Source organism: Terrapene carolina, unplaced genomic scaffold, assembly GCF_002925995.2.
Source record: "Terrapene carolina triunguis isolate 2854851 unplaced genomic scaffold, T_m_triunguis-2.0 Scaffold33956, whole genome shotgun sequence".
In the NCBI taxonomy this organism is placed as follows: Eukaryota; Metazoa; Chordata; order Testudines; family Emydidae; genus Terrapene; species Terrapene triunguis.
Genome location: NW_020698307.1, coordinates 978,795 through 998,300, shown reverse-complemented (window position 1 = coordinate 998,300; position 19,506 = coordinate 978,795). Strand labels below are relative to the sequence as shown.

The window sequence follows — 19,506 nt, the reverse complement described above, 5'->3', positions numbered from 1 at the left end:
TGTGATCAGCAGGGCCGGCTCCAGGCACCCAAGCACGTGCTTGGGGCGGCACCTGGTAAGGGGCGGCGGGAGGAGCGCGGCGTGGCATTCCGCGGGGGGGGGGGGGGCGCCGGGGGGGGGGGGGGGGGGGGGCTTGGGGGCGGCGCTTTTTTTTGCTGCTTGGGGCAGCAAAAAAGCTAGAGCCGGCCCTGGTGATCAGACCCATGTGCCTGACCCTTCAGCTGCTGTGTGTGGTGTGTGGAAACCAATAGGGCTCAGAGGGCCCGATCCTGCTCCAAGGAAACCTATGTGTGCAGGAGAACATCCATGGAGAGCTCACAGGGTGGGCCCTATTCATGTAATATAATTATTGTTTTCATTACAGGGTGTCTAGTGTCAGTAAGGGAAGTTTGTTTGTTTGTGTTTAAGAATGTATTTCCAAGGGTTAATGTGAATAATAAAACTATTAATATTAGGGTTGCCAGGTGTCCGGTTTTTGAATGGAACACCTGGTCGAAAAGGGACCCTGGCGGCTCCGGTCAGCAGTGCTGACCGGGCCGTTAAAAGTCCGGTCGGCGGTGCAGAGGGGCTAAGGCAGGCTCCCTGCCTGCCCTGGCTCCGTGTGACTCCTGGAAGCAGCCAGCATGTCCCTGTGGCCCCTAGGCACAGGGGTGATCAGGGAAGCTATGTGCACTGCCCCTGCCCTGAGTGGCGGCTCCACAGCTCCCATTGGACAGGAACCAGGGCCAGTTTGAGCTGTGGGGGCAGTGCCTGGGGGCGCTGAGGCACCTGGCCGACCCTGCGCCTAGGAGCCGGGCATGCTGGCTGCTTCCAGGAGCTACGCAGAGCCAGGGCAGACAGGGAGCCCCGCTGACTGGGAGCCGCCTGCGGTAAGCGCCACCAGGTTGCAGCCTGCACCACAAACCTTCTCCAGCACCCCAACCCCCGGCCCCAGGTCAGAACCCTCTCCTGCACCCTAACTCCCTCCCAGAGCCCACACCCCAAACTCCTGCCCCAGACCTGAGCTCCCACCGGCACCCAAACTCCCTCCTGGTGCCCACACCCCCTCCCGCACCCCAACCCCCTGCTCCAGCCTTGAGCCCGCTTCCACACTTCAAACCCCTCGGCTCCAACCCTGACCCCCTCCTGAACCCCAAACCCCTCATCCCTGGCCCCACCCCAGAGCCCACACCCCCAGCTGGAGCCTTCATCCCCTCCTGCACCCCTGCCCCAGCCCAGAACCCCCTCCCATGTCCTGAACCCCTCATTTCTGGTCCCACCCCAAAGCCTGCACCCCAGCAAGAGCCGTCACCCCCTCCAGCACCCCAAACCCTTGCCCCAGCAGGGTCTAGGGGAAGAGGAGGGGCAGAGGGTGGGGCAAGGGTGTATGGTTTTGTGCCATTGGCAACTGTAGTTGATATTCATATTTCAATACCACAAATTTTCCATCCATTATTTCTGGGTAATCTCTGGATTTCTCATTGTCATGTACGTTACCTGTAACAGTAACATATTCATTTTTTACACTAACATTTCTTTGCACACATAGCTCTGAGTGTTTCTTTTCCAATTTAAAGCATAATCAAAACTAGTAAAAACACACATACCTTTCACTGCCTCGTATTCCCCTGGAAAGTAAAAGATGTGGGGAGTTAACAAAACTTAATGCACCCAGCCTCTTATGGAGGCAGGGACCCAAGGTGTCTTGCCCCAGCTGTTACATGTACTATGTTATACGCCTCAGACACTGCACAGGTAAACCTGGACCAGAGAGCAGGGCTTCCTGGCTCCATATCACTACTCTCTGTCCCTCCCATATTGATCCCCAAAACCCTCCTCAACTGCCCCTCTTCAGCCCCCGTCCTCTGCACCGACACATACACCTTTAATTCCTGGAGACTCCAGGCCAATCCTGGAGGGTTGGCAAACCTACCTTTAAGCCCCACCCAATGTCATAACTCTATATCTCCTGGGCAGTCTCCTGCCCCACTGCACATTATTATTTGCATTCCAATTGCATCTAGGGGTCACACTCAGGGCCGGGCCCCACTGGGCTAGGACCTGTATGCACACACTCCAGACTATAAGAAGACACAATCCCTACTCCAAAGAGTTTACAGTCTTGGGGCCTGACCCTGCAAATATTGATGCCCTGGTCTAACTTTACTCACAAACCTCCTCCTCTTCCCCACCCACCCCTCTAATTGCTGCCCAATCTCCCTCCTCCCTTTTGTCTCTGAACTCAGTGAACCTAGTCTGGAAACAATGCTTGTGTCTCCAGCTGTCCTAGATCCCTTCCAGTCTGACTTTCCACTCCACTCGAACTGCTCTCACTGGGGTCCTTAGTGATCACTCTGGCCAAATCTCAGTGCCCACAGCCTTGTGGTTATCTTTGGTTCCTCCCTCTGCACACCCAGGCCATTTCCAGACACTGCTGCTGCTTCTTGAGTGTTATCTCCAGTATCTGCCCTTTTCTCTCCATCCCTGCAGCACAGTCCCACACTATATCATAAGAACATAAGAAATGCCGTACCGGGTCAGACCAAAGGTCCATCTAGCCCAGTATCCTGTCTACCGACAGTGGCCAATGCCAGGTGCCCCAGAGGGAGTGAACCTAACAGGCAATGATCAAGTGATCTCTCTCCTGCCATCCATCTCCACCCTCTGACAAACAGGCTAGGGACACCATTCCTTACCCGTCCTGGCTAATAGCCATTAATGGACTTAACCACCATGAATTTATCTAGTTCTCTTTTAAACTCTGTTATAGTCCTAGCCTTCACAACCTCCTCAGGTAAGGAGTTGCACAAGTTGACTGTGCGCTGCATGAAGAAGAACTTCCTTTTATTTGTTTTAAACCTGCTGCCTATTAATTTCATTTGATGACCCCTAGTTCTTGTATTATAGGAATAAGTAAATAACTTTTCCTTATCCACTTTCTCCACATCACTCATGATTTTATATACCTCTATCATATCCCCCCTTAGTCTCCTCTTTTCCAAGCTGAAGAGTCCTAGCCTCTTTAATCGCTCCTCATATGGGACCCGTTCCAAACCCTTAATCATTTTAGTTGCCCTTTTCTGAACCTTTTCTAGTGCCAGTATATCTTTTTTGAGATGAGGAGACCACATCTGTATGCAGTATTCGAGATGAGGGCGTACCATCGATTTATATAAGGGCAATAATATATTCTCAGTCTTATTCTCTATCCCCTTTTTAATGATTCCTAACATCCTGTTTGCTTTTTTGACCGCCTCTGCACACTGCGTGGACATTTTCAGAGAACTATCCACGATGACTCCAAGATCTTTTTCCTGATTTGTTGTAGCTAAATTAGCCCCCATCATATTGTATGTATAGTTGGGGTTATTTTTTCCAATGTGCATTACTTTACATTTATCCACATTAAATTTCATTTGCCATTTTGTTGCCCAATCACTTAGTTTTGTGAGATCTTTTTGAAGTTCTTCACAGTCTGCTTTGGTCTTAACTATCTTTAGCAGTTTAGTATCATCTGCAAACTTTGCCACCTCACTGTTTACCCCTTTCTCCTGATCATTTATGAATAAGTTGAATAGGATCGGTCCGAGGACTGACCCTTGGGGAACACTACTAGTTACCCCTCTCCATTCTGAGAATTTACCATTAATTCCTACCCTTTGTTCCCTGTCTTTTAACCAGTTCTCAATCCATGAAAGGACCTTCCCTTTTATCCCATGGCAGCTTAATTTACATAAGAGCCTTTGGTGAGGGACCTTGTCAAAGGCTTCCTGGAAATGTAAGTACACTATGTCCACTGGATCCCCCTTGTCCACATGTTTATTGACCCCTTCAAAGAATTCTAATAGATTAGTAAGACACGATTTCCCTTTACAGAAACCATGTTGACTATTGCTCAACAGTTTATGTTTTTCTGTGTGTCGGATAATTTTATTCTTAACTATTGTTTCGACTAATTTGCCTGGTACAGACGTTAGACTTACCGGTCTGTAATTGCCGGGATCACCTCTAGAGCCCTTTTAAAATATTGGCGTTACATTAGCTAACCTCCAGTCATTGGGTACAGAAGCTGATTTAAAGGACAGGTTACAAACCTTAGTTAACAGTTCCGCAACTTCACATTTGAGTTCTTTCAGAACTCTTGGGTGAATGCGATCTGGTCCCGGTGACTTGTTAATGTTAAGTTTATCAATTAATTCCAAAACCTCCTCTCATGACACTTGAATCCATGACAGTTCCTCAGATTTGTCACCTACAAAAGCCAGCTCAGGTTTGGGAATCTCCCTAACATCCTCAGCCGTGAAGACTGAAGCAAAGAATCCATTTAGTTTCTCCACAATGACTTTATCGTCTTTAAGCGCTCCTTTTGTATCTCGATCATCAAGGGGCCCCACTGGTTGTTTAGCAGGCTTCCTGCTTCTGATGTACTTAAAAAACATTTTGTTATTACCTTTGGAGTTTTTGGCTAGCCGTTCTTCAAGCTCCTCTTTGGCTTTTCTTATTACATTCTTGCACTTAATTTGGCAGTGTTTATGCTCCTTTCTATTTGCCTCACTAGGATTTGACTTCCACTTTTTAAAGTAAGTCTTTTTATCTCTCACTGCTTCTTTTACATGGTTGTTAAGCCACGGTGGCTCTTTTTTAGTTCTTTTACTGTGTTTCTTAATTTGCCTCTATTATGGTGTCTTTAAAAAGCGCCCACGCAGCTTGCAGGGATTTCACTTTAGTCACCGTACCTTTTAACTTCTGTTTAACTAACCCCCTCATTTTTGCATAATTCCCCCTTTTGAAATTAAATGCCACAGTGTTGGGCTGTTGAGAAGTTCTTCCCACCACAGGGATGTTGAATGCTATTGTATTATGGTCACTATTTCCAAGCGGTCCTGCTTTAGTTACCTCTTGGACCAGCTCCTGCACTCCACTCAGGACTAAATCTAGAGTTGCCTCTCCCCTTGTGGGTTCCCGTACCAGCTGCTCCATGAAGCAGTCATTTAAAGTATCGAGAAATTTTATCTCTGCATTTCGTCCTGAAGTGAACTGTTCCCAGTCAATATGGGGATAATTGAAATCCCCCACTATTATTGAGTTCTTAATTTTGATAGCCTCTCTAATTTCCCTTAGCATTTCATCATCACTATCACCGTCCTGGTCAGGTGGTCGATAATAGATCCCTAATGTTATATTCTTATTAGAGCATGAAATTTCTATCCATAGAGATTCTATGGAACATGCAGATTTGCTTAAGATTTTTACTTCATTTGATTGTACATTTTCTTTCACATATAGTGCCACTCTCCTCCCCCGCACAACCTGTTCTGTCCTTCCGATATATTTTGTACCTCGGAATGATTGTGTCCCATTGATTGCTCTCAGTCCACCAGGTTTCTGTGATGCCTATTATATCAATATCCTCCTTTATCACAAGGCACTCTAGTTCACCCATCTTATTATTTAGACTTCTAGCATTTGTGTACAAGCACTTTAAAAACTTGTCACTGTTTATTTGTCTGCCCTTTTCTGATGTGTCAGATTCTTTTTTATGTGAATGTTTTTCATCTGATCTGGCCCTTACATTATCCTCTTCCATCCTCTGCTCCTGACTATAACCTGGAGATTCTCTATCATTAGACTCTTCCCTAAGAGAAGTCTCTGTCCGAGCCACATGCTCCTCTGCAGCAATCGGCTTTCCCCCATCTCCTAGTTTAAAAACTGCTCTACAACCTTTTTAATGTTTAGTGCCAGCAGTCTGGTTCCACTTTGGTTTAGGTGGAGCCCATCCTTCCTGTATAGGCTCCCCCCATTCCAGAAGTTTCCCCAGTTCCTAATGAATGTAAACCCCTCCTCTCTACACCATCGTCTCATCCACGCATTGAGACTCTGAAGCTCTGCCTGCCTACCTGGCCCTGCGCGTGGAACTGGGAGCATTTCTGAGAATGCCACCATAGAGGTCCTGGATTTCAGTCTCTTCCCTAGCAGCCTAAATTTGACCTCCAGGACATCTCTCCTACCCTTCCCTAGGTCATTGGTACCTACATGTACCACGACCACCGGCTCCTCCCCAGCACTACACATAAGTCTGTCTAGATGCCTCGAGAGATCCGCAACCTTCGCACCAGGCAGGCAAGTCACCATACGGTTCTCCCGGTCATCACAAACCCAGCTATCTACGTTTCTAATGATCGAATCTCCCAATACTAATACCTGCCTTTTCCTAGCAACTGGAGTTCCCTCCCCCGGAGAGGTAACCTCAGTGCGAGAGGCAACCCCAGCACCGTCTGGAAGGAGGGTCCCAACTATGGGAAGGTTTCCCTCTGCTCCCGTTGACTGCTCTGCTTCCCTGGGCCTTTCATCCTCCTCAACAGCACAGGGGCTGTCTGACCGGAGGTGGGACAATTCTACAGTGTCCTGGAAAGCCTCATCAACATACTTCTCTGCCTCCCTTAGCTCCTCCAGTTCTGCCACCCTTGCCTCCAAAGTCCGTACATGGTCTCTAAGGGCCAGGAGCTCCTTGCACCGAATGCACATATACGCCACCCACCCACAGGGCAGGTAATCATACATGCTACACTCAGTGCAATAAACTGGATAGCCCCCACTCTGCAGCTGGGCTTCTGCCTGCATTGTCTCCTAGTTAATGAAGGGATTGTTTATATCCTGCCACTATTAATGCAACATCCTCTTCTATGGCTCCCATATGCACCCACTGTCCCCCTTCTGTCCACACAAACTGCATCTAACAAAGCGACAGTCCCCGCCCCAGGGAGCTCACCCTCTGCATGGCAGACAGGGTACAACAGGGGGATGAAATAGACAAGTGGGGAGAAGGGGATGGAAGGGGGAAATAACAATAAAAACAAAACAAAGCCCAGCTCACACCATGCCCAATGCCAGATGGGAGAGATTCCAGGGGCCACAGCACAGCTGGGTTTGGAGGAGGGATTGAAGAGAGAAGGGGGCAGCTTTACTAATACTAATGGGGTATTTTTCTGTATATGGAGTGGGAGTGGGAGAAAACACTGAGGTGTTTAAGGGAGAAGCAGTCAGGCGGGTGACCCAGGCTGAGGGTGACCAGACATTCCAATATTATCAGGACCATCCCAATATTAGGGGCTTTGTCTTATATATGCAACTATCTCCTTCTGCCCCACCCTCCCCCCGCACACACAAAAAGTGTCCAGATTTTTCACACTTGCTACCTGGTCACCCTACCCAGTACCCAGGCTGGGACTAACTGGTGAGGTACCTGAAGGCAAAGACAAGGATCTTGTGCTGGAGCGGTGCTGGAGGGGCCTCACTGCAACTAAGTGGTGGATGTGGCAGGAGAGACAAGCCTGAGGGCTGAGCCTAGCAGCCGTGCTTTGGATGGAGCTGAGGGGACAAAGCGGCTGGCGTCAAGGCCGGGCAGGAGGAGATCACAGCAGTGGAGGTGTGAGGTGATGAGGTGAACGAGAGCCTGGGCTGTCGGGACAGATACAAGAGGCTGTATCTGTGACGTGTTATACACGCAGGAGTAGGGAGACTGGGGTGAGGTCAGGACATACGGGCCCAGCGAGAGGCTGAGTCAGAGACAATGCCCAGATTCCTGGCCTGAGTGATTGGGCGGATGGAGATGTTAGGGAGGCCAACACTGTATTTCAAAAATACAGGACAGTTTTTTCTGCCCCCTCCCTCCCAACCCAGGCCAACATCATGGAGCGGTTCTCCCAGCGAGGGCAGGGGAAATACCCCTGGTACCCTCCCATAAGGAGCCACCTCGAGCAGGGCTCAGACCCTAGGCCTCCCACTCCACTCTGGGCTCCTTTCAGTCAGCTCAAGCCTCACACCGCACCTCGGGACCGCAATCCCTGGCCCACAAGCGGGGCAGAGACCCTGGTACCTTGCTCTGGTGGGGCCCAGTGTGGATGGGAGGCAGGGAGGGAGGGCAACCACAGCCCCCTGCCTCTTGGAGGGCTCATGGTGCAGAAAAGATTAAACACTCAGCTGTGGAACCTAAGTTGCCCTCTGGACATTGATGAGGAGATGTCAGACAGGCCGAGATGTGGGAACAGTCTTTAGTGGAGAAGGAGTTTGAGAGACATTGGCACAGAGGTGGTATCTGAAGCCATGCGTGTAGGTAAGAGCTACTAGAGGCAGGGTGTGGAGAGAGGAGAGCAGGGGGCCAAGCACTGGGCTCTGGAGGTTGTTCTCTGAAAGAGGGAGACAGGAAGAGACTGACCCAACAAAACAGACACCAAAGAAGCAATTAGAGAGGCAGGAGAACTGGGAGAGGAGGGAGCTGTGAAAGCCAAGGATTTAATGGAGGCGAGTGGTCTGGTCAATGGTGTCAGAAGGAGGAGCATGAAGCTAGAGCAAGGAGAATGAGGATCACATAGAAGCCATAGGATCTGGCCAGGAAGGTCATTAGAGACTTTGGCGAGAGCAGTTTCAGGGGAGTGCAGGGGACAGAAGCCGGATTGGAGCGGGTCTAGGATGGAATTGGAAGAGAGGAACTCCAGACAGCAATTGTAGACAGAGTGTTCACTGAGCTTAGATGTGGAAGGCAGAAGGGGCAATAAATAGACATGGAACTGGGGTCGGGGATGGAAAGTGTGAAGATGGGAGAGACTATGTGTCACAGGGTGTCTGGTCTTTTAAGGGGAGTTGGGCCCAGCCCCACCCTGTGACTAATCAGCTGATGTTGAGGCCTGGGATCAGGTGACAGCTTAAAGATCGCCTGGTCCTCATAAAAGCCTGGCCAGCAAGTCCCTCAGCTAAGGAGAGCTTCAGGGAGCAGGAAGACACCTGCAGGACACCTTAGGACAGGGAAAAGAGCCCTGTTCATGTCTGACTGTCAGGCAGACGGCCTGTGGGGTGCGATCCTCCAGGGAGGGTCCAGGTCCCTGCAGAAGAGCCCAGCTCAGGGGAAAGGACGTGACTGAACTTGTGTTAAACAGTTTTGAAGAAACAAAACCAAGGCTGGGAGGGAAGGGCCCCGAGACCCTGTGGCTGGAGAGTGTTCGTGGGGCACAGGCTGGTGGGACAGCCCCTGGCTGGCACAAAGTCATGTTGGTATGGAGATGGGAAGGGTCAGAGGAGAGGGGAAGGTTCGTTAAAGAGAAGGGTGCATGAGGGATGTGAGTGAGGTGTGGAAGATCAGGGGATGGGTGTGGGAGCAGCTGGAGGGGTTGGAGGAGGAGAGAAGAGGTGTAACTTTTGGAAGGGATGGAGGGGTGAGGACATGTTTGATCTTGTGCATTTTCTCTGTAAAGAAACCAGTGAGATCCTGTGCAGAGGAACATGGGGCGGGTGGGGGGGTTGAGGAGGGAGTCACAGGTAGCAAACTGGTGGCTGGGGTCGGTTGTGGGAGTCAGTTAGGTGGGGAAGTTCATCTGTTTAGCTGGAATGGAAGGAGAACTTTTCGAAGGAGACAAACCCTTCTGCCTCAGAGCCTAAGTCAACCTCTGAGTGAGGGGGGCTAGGAAGACACTTTGGCTAGAGGCAGGTTATTCCATCAATGGCCACTAGGGGATCTCTTGCAACATCCTCTGAACCAGCTGGTACTGGCCACTGTCCCAGACAGGATCCCAGGCTCGGGGGCCCCGCTCTGATTTACTCTGACCACTCCTGGGTTCTTCAGAGCTTCTGTTTTAAGCCTCTGCTCAGCAAAGAAATTAAGCAGATACGTAAGTACTTAGCTGAATTGGGGCATTAGTGACTATACATCTATGGGACGGTTCATTACAGATACCTAGAGAACTATCCCCATGTAAAAGCTGTTAGCTTGAAGTTCAGGGTTTTCTGAAAGTCACCTATAAACTAATGTTATAGTAACAAAAATATGAAAACAAAGTTTTAACAAGGTTTCAATCAGGAATTTGGACGGATATAGAGATCTCTGAGGCAGCTTCGAAAACCTCAGCCTCATTGCGTGAAAGGCTGGAAATTCGTAACTCCATTCCCTGCACCAGTCTTCTCGCAGCCACTGTGAGTAGAACTGAGCAGTGGATGAGAAATACCTTATTAGACAGGATAACCAGCTAACAAGTATAGACTATATGTAAGGGGACTGTTGCCCCCTTACTAACATTCAGTGGGGGTGTTTTGGCTGGCTAGCTCCCAGCACTAAAAGGGGAAGGGTCGATGGCAAATCAGGAGCCTGAGACTGACAGTCCCCAGGAACAATGGGGAGAGGCCAATGCTCCAGATCAGCCTGATTGACAGGGCGGGCAGGCTAATCAGGGAATCAGGAGGCCGGGGGGGGTCCTGTCCTCCGTGTGAGCTGGAATGGCCTGAGTCAGACAGAGTGAGGCCAAGCTAAGGAGAGAGTGGGGGCCCGAGCTAAGTTGCTGGAAGCAGAGCTGCAGCCCCAAAGCCAGAGCACAGCCCAGAGAGAGCAGACCTGCCCTGGGAGGAGAGCTGCAGCCACCAGAGCCAGAGGGGCCAGACAAGCAGCCAGGAAGTGGGTCAGAGCTGGGAGCAGAGTCACAGAAGCAGCCTGCAGAGCAGACCTGTCCTGGGAGCAGAGCTGTAGCAACCAGAGCCAGAGAGGCCAGAGAAGCAGCCCAGGGAGCTGGAGGCAGAGCAGCAGCAGCAGCAGCCGTGCTGAGGCAGAGTGGAGCTGGAGCTGGAGCCGGGGCTGGAGCAGTCCGGAGCTGGGTGCGGTGAGCAGCTGGGGAAAGTGAGGGGGACCCTGGGCAGTGGGCCCAGCGCAGGGAGACACCTCAGCCAAGAGGCCTTGCAGGCCAGACTTGGGGGGATCGTAACCCTGTCAGGGCGGGGGCAACGCTGGGAAGAAGGGTCCTGCCACCTAGAGCCTGAGAGCGTGTGGCCACCACCAGAGCAAGTGTCCAACCCGCAGCGTCCCTGCAGCACAGCCAGGGCCTGAGAAGGAGGCCTGCGACCTACAAGGAACAGACTGTGACCTGCCCTGACGTTCCAGAGACACTGTTTGTGATGTTCCCTGCCACAGAGCAGGGTGATGTGTTTTCCTTTAACCTTTCCCATTTTTCCTTATTCTTTTTTTAAAAGTAATTGTTAATTAAACAACTTGTATTTGCTTTAAATTGTATGAAATGATCAGTGGGTCAGGGAGGTGCCCAGTGCAGAGAGAGTACCCCGGAGTGGGGACACCCTAGCCCCTGTCCTGGGTGACCACAGCAGGGTTGGGGGTCAAGCCCCCCAGGAATCCTGGGCCCAGCCTTGTTGGGGTTACGAGGACTCTGCCAGACAGGAGAGTGGAAGGGGAGTCCTCCAGGGCAGGGAGGCCTCTGGGTAAAGGGAGTGGGAGCGAGGACTCAGATCCTTTCACTAGCCCACTTCACCGGGGTAGTGCAGAAGCCAGGAAAGTTCCCCACAATAGCGGGACCATTCCCCCGCTTACATATAGATCAGGGCTTTGGAGCTGTGCTCCGGCTCCGCTCCAGCTCCAGGCAAAAACCTGCAGCTCCACTGCTCCGGAGCTGCTCCGCGCTCCAGCTCCAGGCTCCGCTCCAAAGCCCTGCTATACATTGTGTTTCTTATACCTTTAACTTTATGTTTCCAAATCTACACTTTCTTTTAATTGAGTCTCTGTCTCAGGCTCTATTAATTAAACTTCAGTTTGGTTTTTCTGTAAAGGAGTGTGTTGAACCAAGGTGAAGCCAGTAACCAGGGTTGCACTGCTTCCACTGAGGTAGCAGATCGGTGTGCATTGCTGGTGTCCAGGAGGAGACAGGGGACTGGACACACGAGTGTAACAAAGCTGGGGTGTGAATTGCTAGCCTTCAGAGAGACACAGTGGGGCTCATGGAGCCCGGAGCACAGCACCTCGTATTGCCTGTAGCCAGTAGTTTTGGGAGAGTTTTCCCCCGGTGGGCACAGACAAGGCTCTCACACTGTGAGCAGGTTGCAGCGATTTACCCTGGAGAACTTGTGTAACCCCAAAGGCATCTCAGAGCTCCCTATACAATGAATGGGGAGAAGCAGGCGCCTTAGAATGGGATCCACAGAACCCAGTGTGTTAGGAGCCATTTAAGCCAGGCAATGGGAGAGGCTGGCAAGAGGGGTATGTGCTAATCCCCCCCCCCCCTCTACTGACATTGGTGCCTCTCTCTGCTAGTGATCCACAGCCAGGAGCCCCTTTTCTGGAGCCAGGCAGTGTGTCTGTGAGACACACTGGCCATGCTCCACACAAGATGGCCGAAGGGCAGAGGGGTGTTATAGAGTGATTCGGAGTTAATATTTAATTGAAGTGTAACAACTTGAACAAAAGAGACAGAGGGAGCCTCACATCAGAATGTCCCATAGCCCAGTGGTTAGGGCAGAGGTGGGCAAACTACGGCCCCTCCTGCCTGGCCCCTGAGCTCCTGCCCCAGGAGGCTAGCCCCTGGCCCCTCCTCTGCTGTTCCCCCTCCCACACAGCATCAGCTTACTGCGCCGCCGGTGCAATGCTCTGGGCTGTGGGGCTGGGAGCTCCTGGGGCAGCACAGTTGCAGAGCCTGGCCTGTTCCGGTGCTCCAGGCAGCGTGGTACAGGGGCAGGGAGCAGGGGGGGTTGGATAGAGGGCAGGGGAGTTCGGGCTGGTGGTCAGGGGGTGGGGCTGTGGATGGTGGTTGGGAAGGAAACAGGGGATGAATGGGGGTAGGGGTCCCTGCGGACAGTCAGGAAGGAGGCGGGGTTGGATGGGCTGGTGGGGGACAGTCAGGGGACAGAGAGAAGGGGTGGTTGGATGTGGCAGGGGTCTCGGGGGGGGTCAGGAATGAGAGGAGGGGTTTGATGGTGTAGCGAGGGGCAGTCAGGGGCGGGGGTTCTGGGGGCAGTCAGGGGACAGGGAGCAGGAGGGTGGATGGAGCAAGGGTCCCGGGGGGGCTGTCAGGGAATGGTGGGGGTTGGATGGGACAGGAGTCCTGGGTGGGACATCAGGGGACGAGAATCCGGGAGGGTCGGATAGAATCATAGACTTTAAGGTCAGAAGGGACCATTATGATTGTCTAGTCTGACCTCCTTCACAACGCAGGCCACAGAATCTCACCCACCCACTCCTGTATCAACCCCTAACCTATGTCTGAGCTATTGAAGTCCTCAAATCATGGATTAAAGACTTCAAGGTGCAGAGAATCCTCACCCAGGCCACACCTGGCTGTTTGGGGAGGCACAGCCTCCCCTAACTGGCCCCCCATACAGTTTTGGAAACCTGATGCAGCCCTTAAGCCAAAAAGTTTGCCTGCCCCTGGGTTAGAGCATTCTCCTGAGAGGTAGAAGATCCTTCTTTAAATACCTTCTCCAGCAGAGATGGGGGACTTGAACCAGAGTCTCCCACATCCTAGGTGGGTACTGTATAGGGTTACCATATTTCCACAATCAAAAAAGAGGACACTGGGGGGGGGGGGGAAGCCCTGCCCTAGCCCCGCCCCCATCCACTCCCTCCCACTTCCCACCCCCTGACTGCCCCCCTCAGAATCCCAACCTCCCCTGCTTCTTGTCCCCTGACTGCCCCAACCCTTATCCACTCGCATGGGTGGCAGGGTTGTAGAAATTTTGGTGGTGCCCAGAACCCCCCCACCACCTGCCTAAGGCTCTGGGAGGGGGGATGGGTGGGGGGAGGAGGTCTGGGGTGCGGGTCCTGGGCTGGGGATTCGGGTGCAGGAGGGGTGCAGGTTCTGGGATAGAGTTTGGGTGCTGGGTGCAGGCTCCGGGCTGGGGCAGGGGGTGGGTATACAGGAGGGGGTGAGGGGTGCAGGCTCTGGGATGGAGTTTGGGGGTGGGAGGCGGTGCAAAGGGAGGGGGTGCAGGCTTTGGGAGGGAGTTTGAGGGCAGGAGGGGGTGTGTGGGGAGGGGGTTTGGGAGGGAGTTTGGGGATAGGAGGGGATGCAGGGGTGAGGGCTGTGGGTCTTCATGATGCAGGAGGGGGCTCAGGGATGGAGCAGAGGATTAGGGTGTGGGGGGATGAGGGCTGGGGCTGAGGGGTTTGGGATGTTGGAGAGGCTCAGGGCTAGGGTGGAAGGGCAAGGTAAGGGCAGCCTGTCTTCCCATTAGTAGATGGGGGACACTAGGACCCGGGGGCAGCAGACAAGGGAGAGGCAGGTGGGGCGGGGCCCACAAGGGGGGGACGCGAGGAGGGGGGGTGGCAGGTGGAGGCCGGGGACCCATCCAACACTCCCCCGCTCCCTGACTGCCCCCCCCTTACCATTCTGGCTCCACGTGTTTGCAAAATACTCTGCCCGGTGGGTCGGTTTGTGTGTTACACAGGGCTGCAGATAGAGGGAGGGGGGAGCAGGGGAGGGCTCTGGCTGCTGGAGGCCAATGGGAGTGGGTCAGTTGGCCCAGCCGCCCAATCAGCAGCCGCACTCTGCATGGAAGGGAGGGAGGGAGGCGAGGGAGAAAAAAAACCCGGACATTTTAACCTTGTAACCAATTCCTCCCGGACGGCTGTTTAGAGACGCAAAAGCCGGACATGTCCGGGGAAATACGGACGGATGGTAACCCTAGTACTGTAACCCCTGGGCTAAATGTTACAAGGGAGGCTCACTGCCTCTCCATCTCCCACCTCATTCTGTGTGCTGTTGGGTGGCCTCTGAGCACATCTACTGGATCAGGCCCCACAAGTGAGCTAGATGCTTCTCCCCTCAGTTTATGTGTCTCCAGGGGCACAGGTGGGAGATAGGTGCCCAGATGTCTACAGCAAGGCAGCCGTGTGCTCCACGTGCCCAGAGGCAGAAACTTAGGCTCTGAGAGAACTTTTACACCAGAGATTAATGCCCCGAGTGAGTTTAGGTGCCTACAGGGTTGGGTTTCAACCAAGTGGGGTTTTGTGGATCATGGTGACTAAAACTGGGATTGAGAGGCTTATGTCTGGGGTTTCTTTGTAGATCTGGGCCATAGTGCACAATGCAATTCCCAGATAAAAACATTAATGTGGAGTTAAGGCTGAGGGGATGTACTTGTAACTTAAGGTTAAAACACATTACAGGAGGAATGTTGTAATTATTCCCAAACCAAGTGTTATACACCCAGGAAATACAAATTATGGTTAAATTATAAAATAAATCTATGGTCTAGAAATCCGCTAAGGCACCTAAACAACCTTAACTCTGCCCTGTAGTAAGATCATGAGGGGAAAACTAAAAAACATTGTGTGCCTTTACAAATCAGTTTCATTTAATGTAGAACCTCACACACACTGCTCTGCACTGATCAGACCTGTATGGTTATTTTATGGAGTCACTGCAGGGTGGAGCTGAGGTTGTGGGTGTGCATTGTCACTGAGGATGAAATCCCTCCCCCCTATATTGCATGGGCATGGAAGGGTCAGAACACAGGCGTTCCCGGGTGAGTGATCCTGTCAAACACTGGACAAGTCCCTCCGGGTTCATCTACATTGCAAAAAACCTTGTGTCAGTGGGTCTGAGCCTGGGGCAACTGACTCGGGCTTGCAGAGCTCATACTACAGGGCTGAAAATAGCAGTGTAGAAGTTTCTGCTTGGGCTGGCACCTGGGTTCTGAAACCCAGCGATGGGGGAGGGTCTCAGAGCCTGGGCTCCAGCCCGAGTGGGAATGGCTACACTGCTAGATTTAGCCTTGCAGCACAAGCCCCAGTCAGTTGACCCAGGCTCTGAGACTCGCAGCCAAGAGGTGTTTTTTTGCACTGTACACGTACCCACAGTCTCCAGCAATGAGACTGACCAAGCTGGGCTGGTGTATTCAGGGCCCTGGGCTCAAGGTGCCATTTCTGTAATTTCCACGGGGTTTATTAGGACAAATGGGCCCTTCACCCTTCAGAGTGCATCTGTGTCAGTGTGAGCAGCCCTGAGCTCCCTGCTTGGGGTTCTGGTGCCAATACGGAGACATTCCCTGTCACTCATTAAAACAGGCTGTAACTCCACTTGCTAAAATTGAGCTAAAGATGTTAAACAGTGACTACGCTGGCATTAAATGTGGCTTTCAATTGAGTTAAGTTGGCTCGACTGAGCTGACTTGACTGACTTGACATGAAATCTTCAACGCATCCCATTGGTCCCCCACTGACCTTTCTGCCTCTTAATCTCAGATCGCAGGGTCTCTAGAAGGAGAAAAGAGGGAGAGGTGAGATTTCCCCCGGTCAGGTTTATGGGGATAATGTTAATTTTGTAACTGGCCCAGATACTGACCTTTCTCTTGCTCCCGTTCAGACAGCAGGGTCTCTAGAGAGAGAACAGGGTGAGAGGTGATGCATCAATTCATAGATTCCAAGACTAGGAGGGACCATTGTGATCACCTAGTCTGACCCCTGCATAACAGAAGCCCGTGGGCTTCCCCACAACAATTCCTAGAGAGGATCTTTTAGAAAAACATCCAATCTTGATTTACAAACTGCCAGTGCTGGAGAATCCACCACGGCCCTTGGGAACCTGTTCCAATCATTAATAATGGCAAGATTTCACCCTATTTTATTTATGGGGATAACTCTGTCAGCTAGTGTAATGGGATCCAAACACTGACCTTTCTCGCTCTCCATCTCAGATTGCAGAATCTCTAGAGGGAGAAAAGGGCGAGAGGTGAGATTTCACCATCGTGTTTATGGTGCAGTTCCAGATATTAATATAATTGTGCTGTAACTATGAAAGTGAGGCAGACAGACTGAGAAACAGGACACACAGACAGATCTGTCTCAACATCCCTGCACTGACCATCCCTCACTTCCCTTCCCCACTGACCATCACCTCTAGGAGCTGCTCTAAGTGTCTCCCCCAAGAGCCATCCCCGCTTCCTGGGACCTGTCACACTCCTGTCTGATCTGGTTGTTGTGAGGAAGAGGAGAGAAGGTCTCTTTTTTTATCCAGTTCCCTGTCTGCTCCCCTCTGTGCCCATCCCCTGAAAAGCCCCAGCTCTCCCCAGCTCCTGACTGTGGGAAGGGGGAGGGAAGTGAAGGATGGGAATGGGGCTTTAACTTGAGCTGGATAAGGGACAGGGTCTGATTGGCTCCATCATAGGTCAACTCCTGGCCATGTATCACTAGGGTCATGCCTATTCCATGATCCTAGTGATATCTGGAACAGCTCCTTCTAGGGCCTGGATAGATGGGGTGCCACAGCTAAGAATGGGGTGGAGAGGTCTTTCTTTTGCTGGATGCTTGGGTCAGTATGAGCTAGGGAGAGGTGTGTGGATGGGCCCCTACAGGCATCACCTCTAAGATCAGCTCTTTCCTACTTGGAGCTCATTCACTTGGTGCATCAACCCTGAGGTACCATCACTGCAGGAAATGGAGGTAGCGTCATGTCTGCCAGTCACTGTTGCACACAGCCTGAGCGATACCATCTTGTGACCCAGTGTGGCTAGGGAAGAGAAGCAGAGTGCCAATTGTCTGGCAACGAGGAGTGGAAAACAATTGCCTTGGCAGCAGAGCTACTAATGTGCCTGCTTACCCCCTCTCCACCCAGGGTGGGAGGTGAACTCTGCAGATGCACCTCTGGACTCTGGGTCTGCACTGACCCAGAACAACAACTGTGAGTGGGGTGCAGAGAAGGGATGGGCATGTTAAAGGGACATTTGGTTGCTGGACTTAAGAACCTGAGGGGAAAAGGACACTGCCTGAGTCTTTGACTCTGTTTATGTTTATGAACCCTGTTTGTGGTGTTTTCCCAAATTAATGCCGAGTTATTTCCCTCCTTTTATTAAAAGTTTCTTTCTACACTGAGACTTTGTGCTTACAAGAGGGAAAGTATCGCCTCTTAGAGACACCCAGAGGGGGTATATAATTGTCCCAGGTTACTGGGTGGGGGCTCAAGCTGGTTTTGTCTTGCCAGTTCCAATAGGCAGAAGGTTTACAGGTGACAGTTCTAAAGGTACAACACCCAGTTCCAGCTTTCACAAGTACAAAGCACAGCTCCTTTCTGCTTCTCTGAATTACCTGCTTCCATCCCCACTGGGAAATCATTGTAACAGACATTTCCCCTTCCCAATTCTTCAGATATTTGTAAATTCCCACACAGCACTTCAGGTGAGAAAACTCTGGCTGGGACTTTCACAGCTGCCTTGGGGGGTTGCACACTTGGTGCCCATTAATTTAAACAAAAATTGAGTATTCAGATCCCTTAGGAAGCTTTGAAAACCCCAGCATTGCTAGAAATGCCCAGATCACTGAAGGCCAATTTCTGCCCCTTGTGATCAGAGGAAAACCTATAGCTGAGCACTTGTACTGCAATAGAGAGTTTATTGCCCTGTCCCTGTAGCAGGATCTCAGGGCTTGTCTAAACCTACAGCACTGCAGCTGCACCAGTACAGATGCGCCACTAGAGTTCTTAGTGGAGACGCTACCTATGCCGAAAGAAGAGCCTCTCCCATTGGGGTAGGTACTCCACCTCCACGAGAGGTAGGTCGGTATCACTGAGTTGCTCATGGCTGAGGATTCCCCACACCCCCAAGCAAGGGATGTAGTTCTACCGACAGAAGTGTGCAGTGTAGATCCACCCTCAGGCTGAGCGCAGCAAGTTTCAGCGCAGTAACTTGCCAGCGTAGACAGGCTCCCAGCACTGGGAGCTACTCCCCTCGTGGAGTGGTTTTCCTAGCGCACAGGGAGAGCTCTCTCTGAGCGCTGGCCCATGACCACACTGTAGATAAGGTAATTGCTAACCTCTCCATTATCACTACTTTCCCATTCGCAGCTCCTACTCATCTAGATGGGGCGGGGGAGGGGCATGCACAGACTGGGGGGGCAGAATTGGAACTGAAGAAATCCCCTCTCTCCTCCTACTTTCTATTAGTTTTTTCTTGCCAAGTTACACATGTCAGCGCTCCAAGCCCAGCTCACTGAGCCCCACCCAGGTGTTTCAATGTAAGCAGAGCTGATCCCCGTGGAATGGTTCAGAATCCCATTCGATTGGGATCCTTTAGTGAGCGTTGAAGGGGTGAAGCCATTTGATACTTCTCAGCTCAAATCTGAAGTCATCGTTCACCCTCCTCCTGAATCCCATTGCCTGAAACTCTTCTGAACATGGAATCAAAGCCCCTTAATCCTGGTATCTTTACTTTTGTTTTTCATTTTTCTCTCTCCCTCCACCCCAAATTCCCCCACCCACCCCCGTTACTTCACCTGTTGCTCTGTGTCGCCTCCAGAAGCAGTAACCGGCCAGGGCCATGAGAACAGCCAGGAGAACCAGGATCACCCCCAGAGCCACCATCCAGGGACTGACCCTCGGGAAAAATGGCTCTGCAAGAGAAAGTGCCATTGACTTGGGAGCAAACATGCGCAAAATGAAGGCAGGACACTACGACAGTGGTGACACCGTGATTAGTTAAAAGTTTTTTTGCCTCTGTCTTAACAAACAAGGTCAACTCCCAGACTGCTGGACTGGGCAGCACAGTGTGGGGAGGAGGTGACCAGCCCTCTGTGGAGAAAGAAATGGTTTGAGACTATTTAGAAAAACTGGATGAGCACAAATCCATGGGGCCGGACGCGCTGCATCCGAGGGTGCTAAAGGAGTTGGCGGATGTGATTGCGGAGCCATTAGCCATCATCTTTAAAAACTCATGGCGATCGGGGGAGGTCCTGGATGACTGGAAAAAGGCTAATGTAGTGCCCATCTTTAAAAAAGG

At 51.7% G+C, this 19,506-nt stretch overlaps 1 protein-coding gene across 1 annotated transcript in view; it reads right to left on the bottom strand.

The window, feature by feature from the left end:
- Positions 1–19,506, bottom strand: part of LOC112120905 (butyrophilin subfamily 1 member A1-like) — a 55,143-nt gene that overhangs the window by 21,137 nt on the left and 14,500 nt on the right. The window contains exons 3-6 of the mRNA XM_026663838.1: positions 19,004–19,120; positions 16,414–16,446; positions 16,083–16,115; positions 1,587–1,607 (exon numbers count right to left, since the gene is read on the bottom strand). Coding sequence (XP_026519623.1) covers positions 1,587–1,607; positions 16,083–16,115; positions 16,414–16,446; positions 19,004–19,120 — 204 coding nt within the window. The remainder of the gene's footprint in view (positions 1–1,586; positions 1,608–16,082; positions 16,116–16,413; positions 16,447–19,003; positions 19,121–19,506) is intronic.